General features: G+C 64.1%; 1 protein-coding gene across 2 annotated transcripts; it reads left to right on the forward strand.

Annotated features, from left to right (window-relative positions):
- Positions 1–2,345: 2,345 nt before the first annotated feature.
- MDC1 (mediator of DNA damage checkpoint 1) lies at positions 2,346–15,464 on the forward strand. 2 transcript variants are annotated; one of them, XM_074970882.1, is made up of 16 exons: positions 2,346–2,456; positions 3,184–3,313; positions 3,653–4,105; positions 5,263–5,341; positions 6,128–7,860; positions 8,242–8,337; positions 8,601–8,669; positions 8,950–8,994; positions 9,374–9,841; positions 9,997–10,097; positions 10,252–10,890; positions 11,286–11,399; positions 12,901–13,083; positions 13,250–13,375; positions 14,612–14,722; positions 15,167–15,464. In XM_074970882.1, the coding sequence occupies exons 1-16, from the start codon at positions 2,370–2,372 to the stop codon at positions 15,419–15,421; spliced, it is 4,689 nt and encodes a 1,562-aa protein (XP_074826983.1). In that variant the 5' UTR covers positions 2,346–2,369; the 3' UTR covers positions 15,422–15,464. The 2 variants fall into 2 exon arrangements, with proteins under 2 accessions (XP_074826983.1, XP_074826984.1); XM_074970883.1 differs by lacking the exon at positions 8,950–8,994.
- Positions 15,465–16,093: the final 629 nt, after the last annotated feature.

The raw sequence follows: 16,093 nt of genomic DNA on the forward strand, positions 1-16,093 counted from the left end.
TAGGCATCCCACAGGCCTCTGCATGTCACAGGAGTCGGGTCACCCCAGAGCCAGCCAATCGCCTGCCCTGGGACTGGATCAGAACCAACGCCCCCTAGACGCGAAAGGTCCCGTGTCCCATCCCTTGAAGCAATCGGCTTGTGCACAGGCTTGGATCCAGCTCAGAGCAGGCTGCAGGCGTCAGCTGAGCCCGGGTTGGGCCTGACATCTAGTGGTGAGGTGGCGGGACTGCAAACCTGTCTGCGCCTTTCTGTCTTGGCAGGGACAGTGTTGGGTGTTTTTCCAGAACGGGTTCCCACCCTGGAGATGCTGTGACTGGCTGGAAACGCCATAACGACAGGCATGGAAACATCAGGACACCTGGGTTCCTCTATCCATCCCTCCACCCATCCCCATACACCCTCTCTATCCATCCATCCATCCCTATACACACTCTCTATCCATCCATCCATCCATCCATATACATACTTATAGAAATCCATGGTATGCCCACATCTTGAATACTGTGTGCAGATGTGGTCGCCCCATCTCAAAAAAGATATATTAGAACTGCAAAAGGTTCAGAAAAGGGCAAAAAAGTGAGTAGGGGTATGGAACAGCTTCCATATCAGGAGAGATTAATAAGACTGGGACTTTTCAGCTTGGAAAAGAGATGACTAAGGGGGGATATGATAGAGGTCTATAAAGTCCTAACTGGTGTGGAGAAAGTAAATAATGAAGTGTTATTTACTCCTTCTCATAACACAAGAACTAGGGATCACCCAATGAAATTAACAGGCAGCAGGTTTAAGACAAACAGAAGGAAGTATTTCTTCACACAACACACAGTCAACCTGTGGAACTCCTTGCCAGAGGATGTTGTGAAGCCCAAGGCCATAACAGGGTTCAAAACTAGATAAATTCATGGAGGATAGGTCTATTAGGCAGGCTGGGCAGGGATGGCGTCCCTGGCCTCTGTTTGCCAGGAGCTGGGAATGGGCGACAGGGGATGGATCACTTGATGATTCCCTGTTCTGTTCATTCCCTCTGGGGCAGCTGGCACTGGCCACTGTTGGATACTGGGCTAAATGGACCTTTGGTCTGACCCAGTGTGGCCGTTCTTATGTACCTTCTGTCTGTCCACCCATCCATCCACCCCCATGCATCCCCTCTCTCCATCCACCTATATACATACCTGCTATCCCTCCCCATACACCCACTCCAGCCATCCACACACCTTCTATCTGTCCGTCCATCCACCCCCATGCATCCTCTCTATCCATCCATCCCCATCCACCCCCTCCAGCCCTCTACATGCCATCTGTCCATCCATCCAGCCCCATGCACCCCCTCCAGCCATCCAGCCCTCTACATGCCATCTGTCCATCCATCCAGCCCCATGCACCCCCTCCAGCCCCATGCACCCCCTCCAGCCATCCATCCATCCAGCCCCATGCACCCCTCCAGCCATCCATCCATCCAGCCCCATGCACCCCCTCCACCCATCCAGCCCCATGCACCCCTCCAGCCATCCATCCATCCAGCCCCATGCACCCCCTCCAGCCATCCAGCCCCATGCACCCCCTCCAGCCATCCAGCCCTCTACATGTCATCTGTCCATCCGTCCAGCCCCATGCACCCCCTCCACCCATCCAGCGCCATGCATCCCCTCCAGCCATTCCCTGCAAATCACCCCAGGGCCCGGATCTTCTGGAGGACTGGTGTGTACGCTCTAGCCTCCCACACCAAGGCTCTATGGTTGCGCGGTATTCTCTGCACAAGCGTATTCGACTCCATGGTGGCAGGTGACGTCATGGGGAGAAGAGGGCGGGGCCCGCGGTGGGGGAGGACCTCGGCGTGTACGCTCTAGCTACGCTTACGGGCTCGCCCTCCCCTCTATGGTTCCGGTGAGACTGTCCGCGGACCGCAGCCGCCATGCCTTGGAGGACCCAGCCTGCCCAGTCCAGCCTGCAAAAGCCCCTACGGCTCGATAGTTCCAGTGGTAACGTCTAGGCAACGCGTTTCCTCTCTATGATCCCAGGTGGAGCGACAGCGCCTCCATGTTGTGGCGGACCCGTTGTGTACACTCTAGCCTAGGGCGCGGTATCACTCTATGGTCTACAGGGTAATGTCTACTCGAACATTGGCCTCTCTATGGTCCTCGGTGGAGCCAAAAGGGCGGGGTGGCGGACTCGAAGTGAACAATCTAGCCAGGAACCCTGTGCTGCTCTATGGTTCCGGGTCGACACTCTATACACACATCTGTCTCCTCTCGATGCTCCAAACTCCAGACGAGGCCCCAGGGAGCAGCGGGGCGGGAACAAGGGCGGTAGGACCCGCCCATCCCAATGACTGGCACCCACAGTGACCAATCAGAACAAGAGAAGGCTATGCCGGAAGGCTCCGGCTGGCCAATCAGAGGCCTCCCCGCTGGGAAGCGCCGAGAGGGATCCGGGGAGCCGCAGTTGGAACGGGAGGTGAGGGGGGGCCCGGCAGAGCTGGGGGGGCAGTGAGGGGCGGGGCTGACAGGGGGTACTGGGGGGAGTGGGGCACGGGAGGGCGGGAAGGGGACAGTGAGGGATATGTGTGGGGGGGTGCCGGGGGGCTGACAGGGGGCACTGGGGGCAGTGAGGGATACGGAGGGCACTGGGGGTGGGGAGGGGCACCAGGGGGTGGGGCTGACAGGGAGCACTGGGGGGGCGGGAAGGGGGGAGTGAGGGGGACGGGGGGTGCCAGGGGGTAGAGGGGCACAGGAGGGGGGCGGGCGGGGCTGACGGGGGTGGGGGGCAGTGAGGGGCACGGGAGGGGGGCACTGGGGCGGGGAGGGGGCAGTGAGGGGTATGCGGGGGGGGTGCCGGGGCTGCCAGGGGGCGGGGGGGAAGAGAGGGGCTGACAGGGGGTGGGGGGGCAGTGAGGGGCACGGGCGGGGGGCAGGGAGGGGCACTGGGGGCAGGGAGGGGGTAGTGAGGGGCACCGGGGGGTGCCGGGGCTGCCAGGGGGCAGAGAGGGGCACGGGGGGGTGCCGGGGGTGCCAGGGGGTGGGGGGGCAGTGAGGGGCATGGAAGGGAGGCGGGGGGGCTGACAGGGGGTGGGGGGCAGAGAGGGGCATGGGGGCGGGGCTGACAGGGGGCACTTGGGGGAGTGGGGCACAAGGGGGTACTGGGGGGGGTGCCCATCACTCACCCTGTGACTGTTGCCCCGCAGGCCATGGATCAGACCCAGCTGCTGGAGTGGGGGGAGGACGAGGACCCCCCCGGGGGAGAGGCCGATGGCGAAGCCCCCCGGCCCGTGGGGCGGCTGCACCTGCTCAGCAGCAAATACGGGCCAGAGCAAGGTCAGTGGTGCTGGGCGGGGATGGGGGGAGGGGGCTGGGGCCGGCCCCACCCATCAGAGCCACCCGCCTCTTGGCGATTTCACCTGCTCTCCCAGGGGATCCTATTGGGATCCAGGAAGTGGGCGGGCACCGGTGCTCTGATGGCCCTCGATGGTGGCATCCTGGCACCAAGACTCCTGGGTTTTCTCCTGAGCTCTGGGAGGGGAGTGGGGGCTCGTGGTTAGAGCGGCGGGGGGCTGGGAGCCAGGACTCCTGGGTTCTCTCCCCCACTCCGGGAGGGGAATGGGGTCTACTGGCTCACCCTGGGCATCAGGACTCCGGGCTTCTCTTCCCCCCCAGATTTCTGGATCTACCCCGGGGAGAATGTGGTGGGGCGGCTGCCGAGCTGCCAGGTCTGCCTGCCGGCCCCCTCTGTCTCCAAGGCCCATGCGGTGATCGAGGTCCCTGGGCCGGGTGGACCCCACCTGCTCTATGACCGGGGCAGCCTGAACCGGACCCGGCGCCAGCGTGCCGTGCTGCTGCCCCATGTCCGCTACAGCCTGGAGGATGGGGACACCCTCATGTTCGGGGACGTGGGCTGCCAGTACTTCCTGCTGCCCCTGGCGGGCGCCGACCCTGAAGACTCTCTGGAGGTGCCACCCACCCAGCCCCGGGTCCCCAACACCCTGGCCATCGAGGAGACCCCTGCGCCCAGCAAGAGGATGGGCTACGGGGCCCTGCTGGCCAGGGACTCTGAGGATGAGGAGGAGTCACAGGGCAGAGGAAGGCTCCTGCAACTACCGGGGAGCAATGGTGAGTTGGGATTGTGGGAATGGGCCTGTAATGTTATTGTAGACCCTAAAATAACAAACCAGCAACCCCACGCTCATACCGTTGCTGGTTTGTTTTTCTGTTTGGGCACCCGCTTCCACTTAAATTACATCGAGCTATTGCATTATTAGGGCAACCCCATGATATTATGGTAGGCCCTACAATAACAAACCAGGCGTGGCACAAGTCGGGCTGGGGTGCGGCAGGACTGCCAATGATTCTGTGTCTGGGCTCCTGCCCTCAAGTTTACACAGAGCCCTGGTGTGAAGGGACCCTATGGTATTGTGGTAAACCCTTCAATAACAAACTAGCCAGGGCATGAGTGTGGGGGACTGGGCATGATTCTATGTCTGGGCTCCTCCCTCTTCCACATCGATTACACAGTCCTCGCACTTGGGCAACTCTATAATATTATGGTAGGCCCTACGATAATGAACTAGCCACGGTCTGCACGCAGGGGGGCTGGGAGTGAGTCTATATCTGGGTTCCCACTTCCACACAGATTAGGCACAGTCCTGGCATTAGGGCAACCCCCTCCGTATGATATTATGATAGGCTCTACAACAACAAACCAGGCATGGCATGAGTGTGGGATTCAGAAGTGTGGGGGGTGGGGGTTGAGTCTGTATGGACTCCCTCTTCCTGCAAGGTTACACACAATCGTGGCACTAGGGTACCCTATGATATTACTATAGATCCTACAATAACAAAGTAGCTAGGTGAGGGCATGAGTAGGGTAGTGGGAGGTTCTGTTGAGCCCCCGCCCCGCCTATGCACAGGGACCTTATGATATTACTGTAGACCCTACAATAACAAACCAGTGTTAATGGGCAAGCATTCCTGGGTTCTGTTCCTGTGGCGTAAGGGCTAGTCACTGGAGCAGGGGAGGGGGCTGGGAGTGGGGACTCCTGGCTTTGTTTGCTTCGTCTACCCCTCTCTATTACAGTAGACCCTACGATAACAAATTAGGGGTGGGAGGGATGAGGGTCGGGAATTCCATGTCTGGGCTTCCCTTCTGGTTACTGACAGCTCCAGCGCTCGGGCATCCTACGATATTATGGTAACAAACCTTCTGCGGGTGGGAGACGCACAGGCCCCCGGATTCCCCGCTGACACCCTGTGTCTATCTTCTCCACCAGGCTCCGACTCCTCCTCTGACACCGGAGTCCGTTCCGACGCAGCGTTCTCCTCCCCGTGCGCAACTGTGGTGCCGGAAAGGTAGAGACGGACCTAGCAGGGGGAGCCAGGACTCCTGGGTTCTGTCCCGGCTCTGGGAGGGGAGTGGGGTCTAGTGGTTAGAGCGGGGGGGGGGATGTGCTGCAGGGAGTGGGGCAGGGGGCTCAGCAGGGGGCGCTCTCCTCCAGCAGTAAGTGCTGACCCCAAGATCCCAGTGCGGCACTGTGCTGCGGGGGTTTGGTAGCAGGATCTGCCCCATGGGGCGGGCTCACTAGGGGGCGCTGTGCTGTGGGGCAGGGAGCTCAGTAGAGGGTGCTGGGGGAGACTCGGTAGCGGGAGCTGTGCCATGGAGCGGGCTTGATAGAGGGTGCTGGGGGGGGCTTAGTAGTGGGAGCCATGCCACAGGGTAGGCTTGGTAGGGGGTATTGTGCTGTGGGGCAGGGGGCTGCTGTAGGGCTCAGTAGGGGGTACTGGGGTTGGAGGGTTCAGTGGGGGGAGCTGTGCTGCGGGGCCGGGGGCTCAGGAGGGAGCACAGGCAGGTTCAGGGGGGGGGGTGCTGTGCTGAGGGGCGGGGGCTTGGTAGGGAGCGCAGCGGGGCTCGGTAGGGCGCACTGTGCTGTGGGGCGGGGGTTCAGTGGAGGGAGCTGCGGAGGGCTGGGGAGGGAGCTCAGTGGGGCTCAGTAGGGAGCGCTGTGTGTGGGGTGGGGGTTCAGTGGAGGGCGCTGCGGGGGGCTCGGGAGGGAGCTCGGTGGGGGCGCTGTGCTGTGGGGTGGGCGGTTCGGTAGTACTGACTCCGTAGGTTCTGATCTGCTGTTCTCTGCCCCCCAGCGATGAGGAAGGTGGCGAGACCCCTGACGCCCCCTGCCCCTCCCTGCGCCTGAGCTACGGCGGTGAGAGGCCCCCCGGCCCGCCGGAGAACGGAGTCGCTGCCCTGGGTGCCGAGCAGCCCAGGGCCATGGGGGTTGTTGGGACGGCCCGAGAGCCTGCGCTGGCCGCCTGCCACTTGGTCAAGGGGCCTGGCCACACGGGCGTCGCCACGGGCATGGGCCAGGGACCAGCTGTCGGGGGCCTGGGGAACGGTTGCCCCGCTGAGGTGGGCAGCGTTACAGATGTGGAGGAGGTACGGCATCCAGATGTTGTGCAGAAGAACCATGGACCTGCTGTCCTGGGGGACAGCGATACAGATGTGGAGGAGGCTGTGGAGAATCTAGATGTTGTGGATCCAAAGAGCCACCTGCCTGCCGTTGAGCTGGGTAGTGATACAGATGTGGAGGAGGAGGCAGAGAATGCAGATGTGCATCCAAAGGGCCATCAGCTTGCCGGAAATGGCGACAGCGATACGGACGTGGAGGGGGCTGGTGTGAATCCAGATGTTGTAGGTCCAAAGAGCCATCAGCCCAGAGTTGAGGTGGACAGCGATACAGATGTGGAGGAGGCGGCGGCAAAGAATCCAGATGTGCAGCAGAACCATCGACATACTCTCCCTGGGGGCAGAGAGACAGATGTGGAGGGGGGAGCGGAGAATCCAGATGATACGCATCCCGAGAGCCATCACTCTGCCAAAGATGGGGAGAGTGATACAGATGTGGAGGAGGTTGCAGAGAATCCAGATGTACAGAAGAGCCATCAGCCCGCTGTTGAGGTGGGCAGTGATACAGATGTGGAGGAGGAGAAGGCAGAGACTCCAGTGGTTGTACAGAACAACCATCAACTTGTTTCCCCAGGGGGCGGAGATGCAGATGTGGCACGGGCGGTGGGAAAACCAGATGTGCATCCTAAGGGCCATCAGCCTGCAGGAAATGAGGACAGCGATACAGACGTGGAGGAGTTTATGGGAAATCCAGATGTCACTGCAAAGAGCCATCTACCCGCTATTGATGTGGGCAGTGATACAGATGTGGAGGAAGAGGAGACAAAGAATCCAGATGTTGTAACGAAGAACCGTCAACTTGCTCTCCCTGGAGACAGAGATACAGATGTGATGGGGACAGTGGGGAAACTAGATGTGCATCCTAAGGGCCATCGGCCTGCAGGAAATGAGGACAACGATACAGATGTGGAGGAGTTTGTGGGAAATCCAGATGTCACTGCAAAGAGCCATCTACTCACTATTAATGTGGGCAGTGATACAGATGTGGAGGAGTCTGTGGGGAATCCAGATGTTGTACAGAGGAGCCATCAGCCCACTGTGGAGGCAGGCGATGATACAGATGTGGAGGAGGCTGAGGGGAAACCAGATGTTGGAAGACAAAAGGACCCCCTGCCTGTCGCCACTGGGGACAGCGATACAGATGTGGAGGAGAATCCAGATGTCGGCCAACAGACGCTCCACCTGCCTACAGCCAGTGGAGACAGCGACACAGATGTGGAGGGGGCTCCCGGGGCAGAGTTCGACCAGGCACCAGGTCTCGTGGGGGGCCCAGCCCAGGCAGGTGGGGAGGAGCTACCGGCCCCCCAGTCCCATGTCAGCCCAGAGGCCAAGGTGATGGACACCGAGGGGAACAAAGAGCCAGCGTGGGGCCCGGCCCAGCCCGGAGATGACAGCGAGACGGATGTGGAGGGTAAATATGGGGTCTGGGAGACACAGGCCCTGCCCTGCCATCCCGGCCGCCTGGGTCCCGTTCCCTGCCCCGGTCTCCGGCTCCCGAGGGGTGAGGGCCCTGCCCTGCTGTCCCGGCCACCTGGGTTGCGTTCCCTGCCCCGGTCTCCGGCTCCCGAGGGGTGAGGGCCCGGCCCTGCTGTCCCGGCCACCTGGGTTGCGTTCCCTGCCCCGGTCTCCGGCTCCCGAGGGGTGAGGGCCCTGCCCTGCCGTCCCGGACGCCTGGGTCCCGTTCCCTGCCCTGTCTCCGGCTCCTGAGGGGTGAGGGCCCTGCCCTGCATGCTGGGATGGGATCAGGCGCGTCAGTTTCACCTGGAGTCTCCGCTCTCCTTCCCCTTCCCAGATGACGCTGATTTTGCCCTGCAGGCCACGCAGTGCTACCTGGCTGAGGAGACCCCGTCCTCGGGGGCCGAGGCCGCCAGAGCCCCCGCGGCAGCAGGTGGGACTCCTGAGTTCCATCCCTGGCTCTGGGAGGGGAGTGGGATCTGTGGTTAAGGGGGGAGGGCGGAGCCAGGACTCCTGGGATCTGTATCTGTGTGACCTCTGGCATGTCCCTTCCCCTTTCTGTGCCTCAGTTTCCCCCCATGACCTAGCGTTCATCCCTCCCTCTGGGCAGGCGATCTGTGGGGTTGTGTGGCTGTGAGCGAAGAGATCGGTGGTGGGAAAGCTGTGAAGGACCCTGGGTAATTCCTCTCTCCACAGATTCTGGGAGCAGCCTAGAGGAGGAAGCCACCCAGACGTTTGTCTTCAGATCGCCCCCGCCTGCAAAAGGTGGGTTGGGGGGGAATCCAGCCCCCCATGATCCCAGCCCCCATCAGCGTCTCCTCCCGGGGTGGCTCCATCTGGTGGCCAGACAGGGCAGCCCAGTCTCCATGGCCCTGCTGGGCTGAGAACTCACCAATGTAGGTATAGGTCACCAAAGGGGCGGAGTTAGTGATGCCCCTGAGGGCGGGGCGGCAGGCAGGGGGTGGAGTTAGTGACCGTAGGGGTGGGGCCTCAGGCAGTCACCCCTCCCCCACCAATCCCTGCTGCCACTCTCATCCATTTGCAGGGTCCGTGATGTCGCCCCCTGCTGGCCCAGCCCTGCACGCTCCAGGTGAGCACAACGGCCCCACGCCGGGTTAAGGCGCTCAGGGAAGGGGGGGGGGCAGAGAGGAAACCCGTCTGGAGCCGCCATCTTGGATTTCATAGTGGGGTGGAGCAGGAGGGGTTGCTAAGGATTCTGGGAAGCGCGAGAGCTGCTGCCATGACAGACCTGCCCTGACTGGTCTCCCCACCTCCATGCCAGACTGGGCCGAGCCACCCAGTGCTGACTGGAGTGATTGGAGCAGGGGGTTGGAGCCCGAACTCCTGGGTTCTCTCCCTGGCTCTGGGAGGGGAGTGGGGGTTAGAGTGAGGAAGAGGGGCTGGGAGCCAGGATGCCTGGGTTCTATCCTCATCTTCTTCTCCCCCCTCCTCCTCCCCCCCACCCTCAGTCTGCGCCTCTTCAGAGAAGGAGGAGGACTCGGACGAGGATCTGTATGTTGTGGGGGCGACTCAGTCGTTCTGCGAGGACCCTGGGCTCCACTCGGACCAGCCCACCCAGCCCTTCACCCCCGAGGAGGACACCCAGCTGCTGCTCCGCCATCCACCACCAGGGAGAGCCCTGTCGCAGGAGCCGGCACAGCCCGCAGTACCCGGCCCGGCCTCTGGGGGGCTGCTGCCCCTCGGCACCCAGGCCCCTGCTGCCGCTTGCCTCAGCCCCAAGGAGGAGTCAGAGCCCCCTGGCCGGGCACTGCCAGCAGGGGGCGCTGGGGGGGAGCTGCCGGAAGAGGAGGAATCCCAGCCCGTGCGCCTCGTGCTGAGCGCCCCCCGCAGACCAGCCCTGGCACTGCAGGGTGAGGGCGGGCGGGCAGGAGCGGAGCCCGGGGGCAGCCGCTCCGGGCAGCGCCTGAGACGGCAGGGTGAGTGATTTTGGGGGGGGGGGGGGGGTGACACCCTGTGCAAGGAGCAGGGGTGTTGCTGGCAGTCACATGATGTGCCTTGGCAGGCAGCGACATCTAGTGGCAATGGAGGGAACTGCAGTGGCTGATTGGGATTAATTCATCCTCTTCTCCAGGTGGCCTGGAGGCTGCGGAGAGATGGGAGACCCCAGCGGCTGTCGGGGTCACGGGGGCTGGGGCCCACCCCACAGGGGCACGGCCTGAGGATGCTGGGAAGGTGAGCAGGGGCTGGCGCCCTCTCCTGGAGGAATGGAGACTGCACACACTGACTGGGGAGCTCCTGCACCACGTTCTCCCAGAGCTGGGGACAGAACCCAGGAGTCCTGGATCCCAGCCCCCCAATCTTTCTCTCTTTTCCCCCCCCCCCCCAGGTCCCAGAGGTTCATCCCAGTCCCTCCACACCCGTGAGGCGCCGGAGCCTGCGATCTGCTCCGGTTCCCGCTCCCCCACCACCAGCCCCTGCTCCAGAGAGGCGGAGCCGGCGGGGTGGGGCAGAGAAGCCAGTGGGGTCAGGAGACCCCAGCCAGCCCACCCCAGCCGCCCCCCAGCGTAGGGGGCGGCGTCAGCTCTGCAGCCCGGCCGTGTACATGGAGGCGCCGGAGCCGGGGAGCGTTGAGGAGATGGACCAGCCCGGCCCTGTGAAGAGGCCCAGGAGGGCTGTGCGGACCCAGGACCCCCCCACGGAGCCAGAGGCCTCGAGCCAGGGGGCTCCAGGCCGGGCCCGGAGATCTCGGGGGGCTGCAGGCACGGAACCAGCCCCAGCCAACAAGCCCAGAAGGGGTTCAGGGGGACCAGAGCCGGAGGCGTCGCAGGGCCGAGCCCGGCGGTCCCAGAGAGCCCCCGCCCAGGAGCCGGCCCCCAGGAGGAGGGGTGCTGCAGAGCCAGCCAGGGAGGCCCGAGGCAAGCGGAGCGGGGTGGCCACCCCGGATCCGCCTCAGCCCCGGGGCGAGGGACAAGTGGGCAGTGCCACGGCCCAAGAGGATGCTGGGAGCGATGCCAGAAAGAGGCAGGTGGGTAACAGGCCACTGGGCAGGACTGGGAGGGCTGGGAGAAAGTCCCCACCACAGGTGCGGGCCCCACCCCTAACTTGCTATGGACGGGGCCTGGTCACTGGGAGGCGGGGCCTAATATGGGTGGGGCCTGGGCACCAGGGGGCGGGGTGTAATTTATTGTGTGGATAGACTGGCTGCGGTTGTTTGCAAAATGGGTGGGGTATAATTTTCTGAGTGTCGGAGCCTGGTACGGTGTGGTGGGGGAATCCATTGCTGGGGTGGACTCGAGGTGCAGGGCCTCTCCTGTGAGGGGGTGGGACTATGGGGGTGTGGTCTAAGTGGCTAGGGAGAACTCCGAAGGGGCGGGGTGGGGGGGCTGTAAGTGAGTCTCACTCCCCCCATTCCCCCTGCAGGAGGCGCCGGTCCCCACATTGCGCCGTCAGAGCACAGAGAACAAGGTGGAGGGGCTGCGAGCCAGGGCCCCTCGCCGATCCCAGGGGGCAGCCGGTGGCACGACCTCCCCCAGGGTAAGAAAGCCCAGGACTGCGGGGCGGGGAGGCCAGCAGGCTGGGACACGGGGGCCCTTCCCCTCTAGGGGGTGCCAACTCCCACCCTACCCCACGTATCTCCCAGCTCTGGGTTCTATCCTGGCTCAGAGGAGGGAGTTCGGGGGGACGACAGGGACTGTGTAGACTGATCTGTAGATGATACATAATCTGCCCCCCTCTGGGGGGAGACACACTGAGTTCTCCACCTTCCCAGAGGCGGTGGGGTTGGACTTCAGCCCTGGGTCTTTGGGCTCCGTCCCTCCAGCTCACCGCCCCCTCCCATGGCCTCCACGGCTTAATTGTTCACAATAAATCGGCTGGGAAAAGTGATACCTGTCGGTTTGTTCATATCGCTTCTCGCAGCAGACTTAGCAGCCAGCTGGGAGATGGTGAAAAGCGATATTAACAGACAAGTGTCACGTCTCGCAGCAGTAGACCAGTAGCTAACCAACCGAACCGTCCCCCTCCGAAAAGAGACAGGAACGCGCAAAGCACCTTATTTGCGTTTCTGTGCTGTCGGTCCAGCAAAGAACAGAGACGACTCTGCGTTACTTCTGTGACTGAGTCAGGAAAAGACCCTCCTGCGTAAATCAATGCCCATGATTGGGACCTGTCGAGGTGCATATTTATTTGTTTCCTCAAATTAATGAAGCATTTTAGGAAAAACTGGCAGAGCGGCCACCAGCAGGAGTTGGTGGCCGCGCTCTCAGGCCACCGAAAATGTGTCGTGAGAAGGCCTGAGGAGGTCAATGCGTGGCAGTGATGCGCTGGCTGCGGCTCGTGTACCTGTTACCTGCGTCCGTTTGCTGCCAGGACGCCCGGTGGTTGGCTGTTTCTGTGGCCAGCAGTTCCCCTCGTGCGTTACTTTTAGTCCCGTCTGTCCCCCCCCCCTCCTCTCACACACACACAGGGTTTCCGTTGGGCCGTTTGTTCAGAGTCCAGAGGCCTCCTGCCCTGGGCTGACCTGCTGGGGCCGGTGTGGGGCAGGACACGGCCCGTCAGGCCCTCGCACGGGTGCAAGGGTGGGGGTGGGGGGGGCTGGAATCCAGGCTCCAGCAGGCCTGCTCTGGAGTGGAAGTGGGTGGTCAGGCTGTACCAAGTTGGGGGGGGGAGCTGTACCCCTACCTTTAACAGACCTAATGGGAATGTACCAAGCCATAAGGGTGGGGTAGGAGAGGAATTTACCATGGTGCCTTGCTGTGGGGAGAAGATGAGGAGCTGGTAGCAAACAGCTCCCCCTCCTTGGGGTGGGAGGGGACGTACCAAGTTACCCTGCCCGGGGAGGGGGGGAAGGTGTGAGGGGACCATACCAAACAGCCCTGCCCCCTGGGTGGTGGGGAGCGGGATTTAGCAAGTTACCCTGCCCCTGGGGGTGGTGGGGAAGGGACTGTACCAAGCCGCCCCGCTTCTGAGGGGCGGGGGGGAGGGGGACAGTCTGGGGGATGGGCTGGTCCGTGCTGACTGGGCTCCCCGCCCCCAGGTGCTGTTCACGGGGGTGATTGACGAGGCGGGCGAGCGGGTGGTCTCGGCGCTGGGCGGGGCGCTGGCCCGGTCGGTCTTCGACTGCACCCACCTGGTGACGGACCGGGTGCGCCGCACCGTCAAGTTCCTGTGCGCCCTGGCCCGCGGGGTGCCCATCGTCACGCTGGACTGGCTGGACAAGGTACCCTGGGGGGAAGGGGCAGGGTGGGAGGGGGGACCCTGGGGGGGGCAGGGTGGAGGGAACGACCGGGGTGAGGCTGGGGACCGGGAGCGGGGGGGGGGGGCGGGAGAGGAAGCAACATTGGGGGGCTGTCCCAGGTGACCCTGCCCCCCTTCCCCTCCCCCAGAGCGGGCGCAGCGCCTGCTTCCTGTCGCCCAGCGGCTTCCTGGTGCGGGACCCCGAGCAAGAGCGAAACTTCCACTTCAGCCTGGCCCAGTCGCTGCAGCGAGCGCGCAGGGGGGCCCTGCTGCAGGTGAGACCCCCCTCTGACCCCATTGACACCCCCTGCACCACGCGGGGGGCCCTGCTGCAGGTGAGACCCCCCGTCCACCCCTCTGACCCCATTGACACCCCCTGCACCATGCGGGGGGCCCTGCTGCAGGTGAGACCCCCCGTCCACCCCTCTGACCCCATTGACACCCCCTGCACCACGCGGGGGGCCCTGCTGCAGGTGAGACCCCCCGTCCACCCCTCTGACCCCATTGACACCCCCTGCACCACGCGGGGGGCCCTGCTGCAGGTGAGACCCACCCCGTCCACCCCTCTGACCCCATTGACACCCCCTGCACCACGCGGGGGGCCCTGCTGCAGGTGAGACCCCCCCCGTCCACCCCTCTGACCCCATTGACACCCCCTGCACCACGCGGGGGGCCCTGCTGCAGGTGAGACCCCCCCCGTCCACCCCTCTGACCCCATTGACACCCCCTGCACCACGCGGGGGGCCCTGCTGCAGGTGAGACCCCCCGTCCACCCCTCTGACCCCACTGACACCCCCTGCACCACGCGGGGGGCCCTGCTGCAGGTGAGACCCCCCCCGTCCACCCCTCTGACCCCATTGACACCCCCTGCACCACGCGGGGGGCCCTGCTGCAGGTGAGACCCACCCCTCTGACCCCATTGACACCCCCTGCACCACGCGGGGGGCCCTGCTGCAGGTGAGACCCCCCCCGTCCACCCCTCTGACCCCATTGACACCCCCTGCACCACGCGGGGGGCCCTGCTGCAGGTGAGACCCCCCCCGTCCACCCCTCTGACCCCACTGACACCCCCTGCACCATCTTGGGGGCCTGCCTTTGAGACCCCTTTCCCCCACACTGCCCACATAGGGGGGCCCGTCTGCATGTTAAACCCAACTGGCTCCCCCCAACATCCACCCCCCACTAGCCTGTTGCAGGTGAGACCCTCTGAACCCACTCACCCCCCCATCTGCTCCCCACCATACACCACATGGGGGGGGGGACAGCTGCAGTTGTGGGGGGCCCCCCCCAGTCATACCCTAAGCACCCTGGTGGACCCATCTGGGCAGGATGCCACCTGCAACTGGCCCTGTCACAAGCTCCTCACCCTCGAGGTCTCAGCTGTGGACACATGGTCCCTGGGCTTAGCGGCCGCCCCTGCCCCTCGCTGGCTCCGCCCCTTCCACAGGCTCCGCCCCTTCCCTCATGGGAGCAGGGGGTGGGTCAGTCACAGCCGCGTCCCCCTCCCGCAGGGCTACGAGATTCACGTCACCCCCAACGTCAAGCCGGAGCCCGAGCACATGAAGGACATCATCCAGTGCAGCGGGGGGGTCTTCCTGCCCCATATGCCCCGGGCGTACAAGGTGAGGGGGGAGTGAGGGGCACCGGCAGAGCTGGGAGAGGGGCTGCGGGTTAGCAGTGAGGGGCAGGGGAGGTTGGGGGGGGGGAATGAGGGGGAGGGGAGCTGCGGGGCAGTAATGAGGGGTGCAGGGAGCAGGGGAGGGAGTGAGGGGCACAGGAGGAGGGGAGCTGTGGGGCAGGAGTGACGGAAGGAAGTGCGGGCTGTGGGTCAGGACTGAGGGGCACGGGGGGGCAGCGGGGCAGCAGTGACAGGCAGGGGAGGTTGGGGGGAGTCAGGGGGAGGGGGGCTGCGGGGCAGCAGGGAGGAGAGGAGGGAGTTAGGGGCACAGGAGGAGGGGAGCTGTGGGGCAGGAGTGACGGAAGGAGGGGGGGCTGCGGGTCGGGACTGAGGGGCACGGGGGGGGGGGGGCTGTGGGTTGGGAGTGAGCAGGATTTAACCCTTTCAGGACAAGCGCGTCGTCATCTCCTGCCCCGAAGACCTTCCCCGCTGCCGACCCGCCCTGAGCGCCCGGCTGCCCATCGCCAGCACCGAGTTCCTCCTGACGGGCATCCTCCAGCAGGCTGTCGACCTGGCCTCCTACCGCCTGGACGGCACGCCTGCCCCGCCCAGCGCCGCTACCCCTGCCACCCGGGGGAGCAAGAGGAAGGGGGCAGCGGGTCCTGCCCCCGCCCCGCCCAGGTCTGCCAAGAGGCGGCGCTGAGGGGTCCCTGACCTTGGATCCATGAGCCTTAACCCTGTAAATACCCTGCTTTTCTAGCTCAATAAAGTCATTTTGAAATAATGTGGCTAATACGGGGCCTTTTTCCTCTAGGGGGCGCCAGCTCCCTTCTGGCCCAGGGCGGGGACTGGCTGGCTCAGGGGGGCGGGGAATGGGGCACGGGGCCTGTCCCCTCTAGGGGGCGCCGGCTCCCATCTGGCCCCAGGGCGGGGACTGGGGCACGGGGCCTGTCCCCTCTAGGGGGCGCCGGCTCCCATCTGGCCCCAGGGCGGGGACTGGCTGGCTCAGGGGGGCGGGGAATGGGGCAGGGGCCCGTCCCCTGCTGTTGCATTGACATCACCAGCGGGCGTTCAGAAGCAGGGTGCAGTTGTGACTGATTGTTCCATCCTGCCCCTTGCACTGCCAGTGGTGGGTGGTGCCCGGGCGTCTCGGGCTGGGGGGAGTCAGGCTGGCACTAGATTTAACGCCCCCCCCTTCTGTCCTGCCCATTCACGCTCCCCGCTGGCCCTGTAGGCCTCAGTTATGACTCAAGTGGATCAGGAGGCCGAAGGCCCCGGGGTCCCAGGAGGTGGGGGGGGGAGCAGCCCCCATGGTGGCGCTTGCTCCAGAAACCGGTTTTTCCCCCTCAGCCGTTTTCTTTAAGGACCCCAAGAG

The sequence above is a fragment of the Natator depressus genome, chromosome 14, assembly GCF_965152275.1.
Source record: "Natator depressus isolate rNatDep1 chromosome 14, rNatDep2.hap1, whole genome shotgun sequence".
Classification (NCBI taxonomy): Eukaryota; Metazoa; Chordata; order Testudines; family Cheloniidae; genus Natator; species Natator depressus.